Genomic DNA, 12,098 nt, shown 5'->3' with positions numbered 1-12,098 from the left:
TAGGGTTCATTAATAGACGTGCTTAGAACAAACGAAAGAGAAGCATTATTTTGAATCTGGAAAAAATTAAAACATTTGTGTTTTTAAACACATTAAAAACCAACATTTTTTTTTTATCCCTGCGAGCTGTTAAAACTGACATCCTTTAAGATTAAGAATGAAGGTGATGAATGCTCTTGAGATATTTATAACTACTCAAGGACAACTTGTGTAGTGACTGACCCATAATTTTATTCCTAATCTAAAAAATGTCTATTTGTCCTGCTATCAGAGGAAAAAAAACCCTAGGGAAGAGTGTGATACATTGAAAACACTTGCCGCAAGGCACACTTGTCAAAAGCAACAGATTTGCCAAAGGTCATAGGGGCCCAGAACAGAAGAAAACGATAAGCGAACCGTACATAGGAAAGATTAGCTAATTAAATTGTAAAAAAAAAATAATATAAGATTTGTTTTAGATTTCGTCATGAACTCCACTTCTACAATTGAGACTTGGATTAACCTGTCTACTTGTCTTAGAAAAAACAAAACGTATTTGTTAAAAATTCTCCGAATTTCTTGTTCGTCTTCTTTTGAAATCTGGAGTACTAAGAGGAGTTGACGAAGTAACTTTCTTCCCCTTTTTGCTTGATGTTGGTTGAGAAAGAATGAGTGGTTGCTCTTTTTCTGGTGAAGGAGATTTGGCTCCATCTGCTTGTAGAATCAACTGTGTGTGTATGTAATTCTAAAAAAGATAAAATATATTGTTGTCAGTAATGAATATATAACAAAGACATAAAAATATACACATATATTAAAATATGTAAGGTCTTAAAACATAAATTAGAGAGAATAATTATGTTTACCATGTCTGAATTAAACCCTAAAGGTATCCTTCAGGATCCTTAGTTTTGCTTTATCGTCATATTCTAATTTTGACCCTTGGGGATGAATGTAGCACCCCGTGACAGTGTCACTATGAAACCGGGATAAATCCATACAGCTTTAAGACATCTTCAAGTTGAATAGCTACCTCAGAATTCTCACTCGATATCATCTGACACTGTTCGGACTAAAATTTGTTCCGCAGTACAAACTGGTAGAAATTGGCACTTTCCTCTGGTAAGATCTAAAACTTGTCAGCTGTTTATATACCTTTTCAATAATATAAACCGATTGACAATCGAACATTTTCACCCAATAGCATTTAGACCTTGTTTAGGTAGAAAAAATAGATTTATAGCACGAAACGATAGAAAACGACTCAAATCTGCTACTCTGTAATCCTCAATTGAAGAGCATATCCGATAGACGTGTATTTTCAAATTGTCAAAATGCTAACAAAGGAGAAACTGTATAATGTGTCATTGAGACTAGCCCAGTGTCAGAAAATCTGTTCTCAGAAAAAAGTCTTAAGAGTAGTTTTCCCAGTTCGTGAATGTGGTGACTATGATTGTTTAAAGAGATGTTTACAATTTATATGGCCACAAAAATAATATGTAGGTCGTTGTGTGTTCCTACCTCACGACACGTGTTATTCACCTTGTAGTTCCTATTTCTAATCAATCCCTTTTGGTAGGTATTGATGACACTGAAATTGACGTATTATTACACGCCTAACAAATTTACTTGCAACTAAATAGTACATTCAAAACTTCAACAAAACACTTTTAAAAAGAGCAAATTTAATTGTTCATCCCCGAAGCTGTTCATACTATCTTGAAAAAAAATATTGAAAAACCATAATAATCTTCAGAAGACCAATGTAATAGTAATTGCAAGGAAGCCCTACTCAAACGAAATCAAAGGATCCAAGTTCAATGACAGCAGACAATCCTGAGAAGAAAATGCAATGGAGAGTCAACGAAAACAACTCAGAATATGCTCAAATAGCCCCCAATGTTTGTAAACCTAATGGGTTACAAAGGTCAGTCCTGAACTCACTAATGTAAGTCCTCTAGAACTACAGTGCCACGGTCAACTCTAACCCGCGATGGATTCTACGTCTTCAGCCCTTACTGATTTCCGATAAACAGTAGGGATACGACAGGTGTTCTTTCCGCAGTACATAATGTGCCACACTAATTGGCCTAAGGCACCACTGTACGGTCCGCCGTCATAAAGCTCGAAAATTGTCTGAAAAAACTCTTCTTTCCCCCGGGAAATCCCCTGTATTATCTCCAATAGCACAGGACTCTTCCTGTAATCAAATAACCTATCTCAACAGTAGGCTAATAAAAAGAAGTCAAAAGCAGGAAGAGTGAACTTAATTCAAATTTTTCAGGCAGTCTATTCAAAACTTAATCCAAACCTAACCTGCTAGCTAACACAAAAGTAGTTGTCCATTTGAGAGTCATAGCTACTCCCGCCGTTTACTAAAACAGCTGTAAAACTATAGGTCTCCCCGTTTGCTTGCGAGTCCATGGGACTTGTCTGTCATGTGTCAATCCTAAAATACGGGATTCCGCCGGAGACTCTAAGCGGGCATGCCTAGTAGACTTATGTCACTTGATCAGCTGTGGGTCCAAGCAAAATAAGTCCCCCCTTTAGCATACAAGTCCAGGTGACATAGCCCATCATGAGTCAAACCAAAAATCTCGATCAACCCTTAGTTCTATGGCTATCTACCTTAGTTCTACCTTAGGACGGATGGATGGATGATAGATAATATCAAACCGCAAGTGAAAATGACATCATTTTTTATACAATTTCCTCAAAAAAAGCTTATGCCAGCTTGTTTGGTTTGATTTAAGTTTTAATTAGGTTTGAGTCTCAGGCAGGTTAAATTAGCTTAATTCTTCATTCAAATTGTACAAAAGGACTGATAAAATCACTGTCGTCTCGATATAAAGGTCAAAAATCACCCGAGATACAACAAATGTGGACCAGCCCTTACAGGGTGCCACGTAAAGATATGCATCATCCTCGAGTGAATAAACTCATTCTCATTTCACCCTCGGTGAATCTCACCCAAATCTGGCGTTCAAAAATACATTTTTACCTGGGATGAGCCATCTTAACTGCGCAACTACTGTTCAAACTAACTAGTCTGTCTGCGAGAAAAAATAATATGCTGAAAGGGAAAACCAAAGATTACGAAGTAAAAAGAAAAGAGGGGAGGTGACACTGGGAGTCCCGGAGTGGGAATAATTTATTTTAGCAAAAGAAACAAAAGGAAAAGGATATTTATAAGGTAATCAGGCAAAGGCCCTGACAATGGGTCTCTTTGTTCATCTCGAAAGGACAGCGGCAGTGCCTTACAATGTATATATATATATATATATATATATATATATATATATATATATATATATATATATATATATATATATATATATATATATATATATATATATATATATATATATATATATATATATATATATATATATAAACAAGTTCTTCTGAGGAAAGTAAACAGCGAAGAATAATTTAAAACAACAACAATTATTCCATCACAGTTTACGCAACATACATCTAAAAAGCTAGCTCAAATAAATTGACCCGTGACATTTCAATATACATGTAGAATTCTGAAAAATTAGCACTTTAAATAAAACTTGAGCTTATTTTAGTCTTTTAGAGAATTTAAATTGCATAGCAAAATTTATTGGTTTCATGGCCGGTAAAAGACTGTTGAGAGCCTTATCAATTAGTTTTTTTATTTTTGCTTTATGTTCTTAAGAATTTTTTTGCTCCTAATCTGGATCCGTCACATCAGTTTTGTTTTTTCAGTGAAGCGCTATTTGTTTCAGAATTCTAATAATAAAATATTTGAAAGGGTTTATCAAATATATGTGGCATAAACTGTGAAGCAATTATTTTTGCTTGTTATTAAGTTTCAACTTCGGTCTTAAGTTCCATCAAAAAATCTTTTCAGGACAGAACCAATGACCAATTCATTCACACTTTGAATGGCAGGGAAACTAAAACCCTAATTGCGGTGACTCCGTATGGTTACACATTTAAACACTCCTACGATGTCCCACCGTAGTGGGACATGGTTAAATTCCCAAAAATGTGTCTTTGTATTTTACCTTTACTAATGGTATAAGTAAAAATAGCGTTCATCATTATTCCTGACTAAGTTTTGGATTTGAGTAAATAGCTTTTTTTTTCACTAGGCAGTTTTTTTTCATTAGGCAGTTGTTTTTTTTTCAAAACTCGCTTCATTTCCATGTTATGTATTTTTAACCATAGAGATTTCAATGTAACATACCACGACAAATCCCATTTTTTGGAACCTTATGCCGCCCTACGCTGGTGCTCTCAAGAAAATTTTACGCTAAGCACATACATGCAAACATTAGCTTATAAATGAGCTCTTAAACAGATTTCTATGATTTTCTGGCATCCTACTAATGCTGAAAAATGACAAACTTTTTTTTATAAAAAATCAGCGTTTCAACGTATTTTCAAAATCTCCAAAAATTATTTTCGTAATTAATTTCCACCACTAACATAAACATAAATAAGAGCTTTTGTTCCAAAATGAATTTTTTTTTTTTGTCATTTGGTAGTTTTCTTTCCAGAGCGTGTTTGTACTTTTCACTTACTAAGACGGTTGGGAGAGGGATTTTCTAAAGAGGGGGAGTTATAAACCTAGAGTTAATGATTTTAAATCATGTCCAATCCATTTTTGGTAGCATATGCTATTCGCGGATGACATAGCTCTAGTGGTGGATACTATAGATAATCTTCAGAAGCAATTAGATATAATGAAGAATTGTATAGAAAACAAGGATTTAGTTTTAAATGCTAAGAAGTCAGTAGAATTAGTGTTTAGGAGAAAAGGAGAGGCTGAATCTGAGTTTAGAGTTAATTTTTGAAGAAAAATGTTAGAGGTTAAAGAGGAAGTTGTTTATTTGGGTGTTAATATCAGTGTGCAAGGCATGCAGAAGATTGTGTTATAATGAAGATTACCAAGAAATTCGGTTAACAAGACTTTCTTTTTGTTTCTATTTTTTGTCTTTTTTGAAGTGTAATCCCGCATCGATCGAAATGCAGGGTAATTGAATATTTTTTTTCTTTTTCTTTTCTTTTCTATTCCTTTTTTTCTATTCTTTTCTTTTTCCTCTCCTTTTCCGTATTGTTTATATCTGTATGTGTATTGGGGATGGAAGCCCAAACAAGCTCTGCTTCGGGCCATTTGGTTGTTTTGTTTTGTTTATTTATATTAATAAACCCATCTTTTTCTCTCTCTAAAAAAAAAAATGAAAGAATAGCCACTGTGAGAATTTAAACTTTATGATTCGTTTTCTCTTTTCGTAGTGTTTTTAAAAGTTTTTTTTTCGAAAGATTTTCATTGGAGTTCCACTCAATGGTTCGTCCATTCAAACTAAATTTTATTGGATGGATGCAAGACTTATTAATTTAGTTCCAACTTTCTTATGTATTTCTTTTTGTGCGCTTGTGTGTGTGTGTGTGTGATGCAGACAAACTTTCCAAGTTTGTACACTCAGTTTTATTTTTCTTCTTATGATCAATTCAAGTTACTTTTTCGCGTTCGTCTGAGATCAGTTTTCATGCAATAATCTTTAATATTTTCAAACAAATGCCCTTATATGACTTATTTCAGTTCACAATGCTTAAAAAATAAACTTTTTTTAATCAATTGTGTTATTTAAATAACACATGCATTATTAGCTGCTTCATAAAAAGCTGTTGTATTTCGTAAAAAGCAACCTGATGTGCTGGTGCAGTGTGAATTACGTAATAATTAGGAGAAATCGTTTCATGCCGACAATTATGGTGTTCTGGCCTTTTTTTAAATCGCGATTTTTTCTGCATTGCTTTTCAAAGTTACTCAGAAGGTTTCAGAAGGTTCTTAAAAAATATTTCTAATCGATAAGTAGTCTGTTACAATTGAGTTTTTTGTTGAATAGATACAAAATTGTGCTATCAATTTAGTTCCAACTTTTTCGTGCATTTTCTTTTTTTTCTACGCAATTTTTTTGTGTTGTAGACAAATTTTTAGGATTCTACGCTGGATTTTCTGTATTTTTTAATTAATATGAGCTTCTTTTTGTGTCCATGTAAAACTCGTTTTCATGCAACAACTTTAACATTTTGAAACAATACTTTAGCATGACTTAGTTCAGTCCACTAGGGTCAAACAATAAACTTAATCTTTATCAGTTATGTTATTTGAATACCAACTTCATGATGGACTGCTTCGTTATATATTTTTGTTGTGTGTGTTAACCATAAACAGAAGAGAGAAACAGAGGCCAGATTCCAAATACTTGGTCTCTACTTATTCTTTTCTTCCACTACAAATTTGCTTATAAAATTTTGTAAGATTCAAGGTTAACGGCAAATTCCGACAGCAAAACTTGATAGATTCTAGCCCTGCTTTTATTTAATCTCTATGCTATCAATTTAGAGAAGAATAAACAATCAAGAAACAGTAACACGGAAATTAATCAGCCAGACAGCAACCCATAATAAAAGGACGTGGAAACACTGCCCTCGTAAAAACTACTCGCTTAAAACGAGTAGTTTTCCCTTCAAACCCGTTAATTTTTCAAACTAAAATTTTATGTTCGTTGTTCACGGTCATCTCTCGCCCCCTAAGCCATAGTCACTAGATTTTTCCACCTTTGCTGACGACCCAATCACTGCTTCAACGTGTCCCCCAAATTATTATTCATCTAAGTTATTACTGGTCATTATTGCTTAAGTTCGAAGTCTTGTAGAATCTCAACATTAAATTCTCCAAAATGTGTATGTGCTGAGAAATTATCCATGGATAGTTTTATTTACCCATTTGACCGACCGTAAGTCAAAGAGCACGTTATAAAAAAATGTATTTTAATTACAGTTTCTAGGGCTATAAATAATAAAGGTTGAGATGGCAATATCATATGGATGAAGGATGACAGATTGCCAAATAATATTATTTTTGGCCATCCCTGTAGGGCCAAATGAAAAGCAGGTTGTCCTCAAGGGGCATGGGACGAGCTCATAAGGAAGTATTTAAAGGGGACTTTTTCGGAGGGGTTAAACAGTGAATCTTTGAATACATTTGGGTGGAGGTGAAGCATGCGCAACTATATTGATCTAAGGCAGTTTGGTGCTGCAGTGAGTTTATAGTAGAAGTAGCAGAAGTATTACAGAAACCAAAGAGCAAGCATTATCTGAATGTCAAATGTACAAAGTACTTGGTTGGATGTAAGTTTAAAGTTGAATTATTATTTTTCTGATTTCCCATTTGATTCAAACATTAAATGGTATGACAGAGACACATATAACTTGTTTATTAATATCATTCTGAGGATTAAGCGCTTTAATGCTTAACTTTGTGATTCAATTTAGCGCATAGTTGGTACATTTAGTTGTTTTTTCGTTTCTTCTTCATTTTATTTTATTTTTAGTTTATAGTTGGCTTATTTTAGCGAAATACCCCTTTTGTGAGTCTAACTGCTCATTAAATTCAATCATACCTCCACAGCATAATTATATGGACAAAACGTCTTCATTTTTACGCACATAAGATACATAGGGACAATAACTCAGAAATCATTTAGCGTCATTTAAGGTAAATCTTGTCCATCAACAACCATCTGAGAAAGGGTGGTTGGCTACATTAGATCCTCAGCACTCTTTTCTTTGTAGGACAAAGGTTCCAAAACAATTATTACAATATAACTCATAAGTCAATGAGCTCTCTACATTTCCAAAAGCCAGGATTATAACAAAAAACAAACCTGAATAATTTCAATGGAGCTTTTCTGCATTTCCATGGCCATTTCATATATATCAGATCGATTACTATTAAACATTGTTGCGTTGCAAAACATCAGCATGACATCACGATAAAATTCTGTAGTTGTTGTTATCACTCCAGTGTCAATGTTCTTTTTTATCGTGGCTAGATCCATTGGCCTTCAAAAGAATAAAAAAAAAAATACAACGTTTACAATCTACAGAATGTACCGGTAGTATAATAATTCTAACGGAGATTCAAAATCGTTTTATTTTATGAACCATTTTTCAACATCCCTCCACGGACACCAATAGAATTTCTGACAGAGGATAAGTCTCCAGAAATTGTGCTGGGCGGAGGACAAAAATATTAAAAAAAACGGAGGGTTTTGCCAGTGAGAAAACTGGTACCAGTTTTGCACCTATCATCTGTAGTTGCCTTGTTAAATCTGCCATTTACCTGTATGATGATCAAAAATTATTTGAACCAGTTCTTTTGTATATTATTCAATTCGTATGTGATTTATCAAATTCTTGTGACTACTATTTGACTGGAGAGACAGCCTCCAAAAGTGAGATATTCATTCTCTTTCAATTCAAGATTTTATGGCTATATAAGTTTTTGTATATCCATATATTTGCTGTACCCTGTTTTATATTTTGATTTTTTTTTTTTTGTGGAAAAGGATAACAGTTGCTAACTACAGATTTAATACGCTTCAGTACTATCGTGTACAACAACAGCAATCAAAACCAAAAAAGCAGAGTTCGCGTTCTCTAGTTTGGTGACCAGCCATGCCCAATAAGCTTAACAAAAGAAAAAAAACTTCAATTTTTATTGTGTTTACGAACTTCAAGCATACAACTTTAGGAATTATTTTCATTCCCCCCCCCCCTCTCTTGTAAGTCTTGCCTCTTCCAATAAAAACAAAAGTAATCAACTTTAACTCTATGGTACAGGCATGTACACACATATAGGAGCAGATTTAAATGGATAAATAAAAAATCGTGCCAGCAAGCAACCAAGGCAGTCATGTATACGCTGTTTAATCAATTTACCAAGTGCATGAATATTAGAAAGATCAACTAAAGCAGGTTTCCTATTTGATTTTTTCAAGGCTTATTCTGATGGTTTATCAAATGGTTTAAAATTACACGGAGTTTTCTTGATTTTTGAATTGTACAATTTCTGTTTAGTTTCCCTTCCAAAAGTAGGAGTATCAAACAGTTCGTGGTAACGAACTGTAGTAAGGAGCGACCCGGCTCAATAGTAACCGAAGCTCTAAAAAATGGAATTTTGATACCAATAATTACATCAAAAGAATCGCATTTTAATGCTGATTTTAAATATACAAATTTCATCAAGATCAGTTATACCTATCAAAAGTTAAGAGCCTGAGAAAATTTGCCTCATTTCAGAAAATAGGGGAAAACACCCCCTAAAATTCATACAATCTTAACGAAAATCACACCATCAGATTCAGCGTATCAGAGAACCTTATTGTAGAAGTTTCAAGCTCCTATCTACAAAAATGTGGAATTTCGCATTTTTTGCCAGAAGACAGATCACGGATGCGTGTTTATTTGTTTTTTTGTTTGTTTTTTTGTTGTTTTTTTCTCCAGGGATGATCGTATCGACTGAGTATGTTGCAAAAGAATGTTGCAAAAGGGCTCATTCTAACGGAAATTAAAAGTTCTAGTGCCCTTTTCAGTGACCAAAAAAATTGGAGGGCACCTAGGCCTCCTCCCACGCTCATTTTTTCCCAAAAGTCACCGGATCAAAATTCTGAGATAGTCTTTTTATTCACCATAGTCGAAAAACCTAATAACTATGTCTTTACGGACGACTTACTCCCCTGCAGTCCCCGTGGGTGGGGCTACAAGTTACAAACTTTGACCTGTGTTTACATATAGTAATGATTACTGGGAAGTGTACAGACGTTTTCAGGGGGATTTTTTGGTTTAGGGGGAGAGTTTAGGGGGGGGGGGGTTACGTGGGATAATATTTCAATGAAAAAACTTCTCATGGGGGAGGAGAATTTCAATGAAGGTGGCGCAGGATTTTCTAGCATTATTTGAAAAAACAAGGAAAAAAAATATGAAAAGTTTTTTCTACTGAAAGTAAGGAGCAGCATTAAAACTTAAAACGAACAAAAATTATTACGCATATGAGGGGTTTACCTCCTCGTTATACCTCACTCTTTACGCTAAAGTATTTTTAGTAATTTCAATTATTTATTCTACGGCCTTTGTGATTCAGAAGTCTTAAGGAATTGGGACAAGATTTCAGCTTTAGAGTAAAGAGCGAGGTATCGAAGACGGTTGAGCCTCCTCATAAACGCAATAAAAACATATGAATATAGAAGTTCGTTACGTAAGTTAATTCGTAAGTTACGTATATTTTTTACCAATGAAAACATTCGTGAAAAATTAAAGGTTCTAGTCGCTTTTTAAGTAATCCAAAAATTGGAGGGCAACTAGGCTTCCTCCTTTGCTCCTTTTTCTCAAAATCTTCCGATTAATTGCAATTAATTAATATGCAAATTTCGTTTTAATTATTTATGTGCGGAGAGCCAAGATCAAAACATACATTAATTTTAAAACGTCCAGAAATTAAATAAAAAAAACAAGTTTTTTAAATGAAAGAAAGGAGCAACATTAAAACGAACAGAAATTACCCCGTATATGAAAGGGGCTTTTCCTCCTCAACGCCCCGCTCTTTACGCTAAAGTTTCTTACTGTTCTAAAAATGGAGTTAAGAGAAAAAGTCAAACTTTAGCGTAAAGAGCGAGGCGTTGAGGAGGAAAAGCCCCTTTCATATACGGAGTAATTTCTGTTCGTTTTAAGTTTTAATGTTGCTCCTTACTTTCATTTAAAAAAACTTGTTTTTTTTATTTAATTACCGCTTAAGACCACCTAAGATTTAACGTTATCCAATTGATGTATCCATTGGTTTCTGTTATTGTGGCTAGCTTTGAGATTCTCTGCCAATACCCTGTTTGCTTTTTTAACAATTTTTATGTTGACTTGCGTCAATAATCTAACATTCATGATTGGAAGCTTTATCACGCAAGAACTTTTGCAGCTGGTCATGGGACGTGAAATCTTTGTCTAAATTAGCCACCAAGTAATCATCGATTAAGGGGCTGCAGACTGTCAGTCTCAGGTGTACATTCGCGCTCTAACGTTGCCTATAGTAAAGAGTCATAAGGCTCCATAAAATTATTTTTTTTCCACGAGTCACTTCATATGGTATGGGTGGTCGTGGTAACTTCGAAGGGGACTTCTGATTGGAAATTGAAAGTTTTAGTGTCATTTTTAAGAGTAAAAAGTTATATGAGGCTAACATGCCCCCTCCCACGCTCTTTCTAGCTCCTCTCCAATTTAATATCCGTTCCTAAATGTAAATAAATAAAAGAAAATTGTGTTTTTAAACTGAAAGTAAGGAGCAACATTGAACCTTAAAATGAAAATAAATTATTCTGGGTATGAGGGGGGCTGCCCCTTACCCCATACCTCATTCTTCGCGCTAAAGTATTTTGGAACTCTAAGATATTCCTATTTTAATTAACGGTCCTTGTGTTTCAGGAGTTGTCAAACAGTTCGTGGTAACGAACTGTAGTAAGGAGCGACCCGGCTCAATAGTAACCAAAACTCTAAAAAATGGAATTTTGGTACCAATAGCTGCATCAAAAGAATCGCGTTTTAATGCTGATTTTAAATATATAAGTTTCATTAAGTTTAGTCTTACCCATCAAAAGTTATGAGCCTGAGAAAATTTGCATTATTTTAGAAAATAGGGAAAACATCCCCTAAAAGTCATAGAATTTAACGAAAATCACACCATCAGATTCAGTGTATCAGAGAACCCTACTGTAGGTAACGAACTGTAGCAAGGGGTGACCCGGCTCAACAGTAACCGAAACTAATAGAATTTTAATACCTTGAAAAAACGAAAAAAACGGAATTTTAATACCAATAGTTACATCAGAAGAATCGCATTTTTATGCTGATTTTAATTATATAAGTTTCATCAAGTTTAGTCTTACCCATCAAAAGTTACGAGTCTGAGAAAATTCGCCTTATTTTAGAAAATAGGGGAAAACACTCCCAAAAAGTCATTGGATCTTAAACGAAAATCACACCATCAAATACAGCGTATCAGAGAACCTTACTGTAGACTTTCAAAAAATGTGGAATTTTGTAATTTTTGCCAGAAGACAGATCACGGATGCGTGTTTATTTGTTTGTTTGTTTTTTTGTTGTTTTTTTTTTTCCCAGGGGTGATCGTATCGACCCAGTTGTCCTAGAATGTTGCGAGAGGGCTCATTCTAACGGAAATGAAAAGTTCTAGTGCCCTTTTTAAGTGACCAAAAAAATTGGAGGGCACCTAGGCCCCCTCCCACACTGAT

At 34.3% G+C, this 12,098-nt stretch overlaps 1 protein-coding gene across 1 annotated transcript in view; it reads right to left on the bottom strand.

Moving 5' to 3' along the window:
• Positions 1-492: 492 nt before the first annotated feature.
• The window catches only part of LOC136029008 (bromodomain-containing protein 8-like), a 72,127-nt gene continuing 60,521 nt past the window's right edge, over positions 493-12,098 (bottom strand). The window contains exons 10-11 of the mRNA XM_065707021.1: positions 7,689-7,866; positions 493-724 (exon numbers count right to left, since the gene is read on the bottom strand). Of these exons, the coding sequence (XP_065563093.1) occupies positions 539-724; positions 7,689-7,866 (364 nt within the window). The 3' untranslated portion in view covers positions 493-538. The remainder of the gene's footprint in view (positions 725-7,688; positions 7,867-12,098) is intronic.

Source organism: Artemia franciscana, chromosome 1 (assembly GCF_032884065.1).
Source record: "Artemia franciscana chromosome 1, ASM3288406v1, whole genome shotgun sequence".
Lineage (NCBI taxonomy): Eukaryota > Metazoa > Arthropoda > Branchiopoda > Anostraca > Artemiidae > Artemia > Artemia franciscana.
The sequence above is the reverse complement of the archived record's forward strand: the minus strand, read 5'-3'. Positions and strand labels throughout refer to the sequence as shown.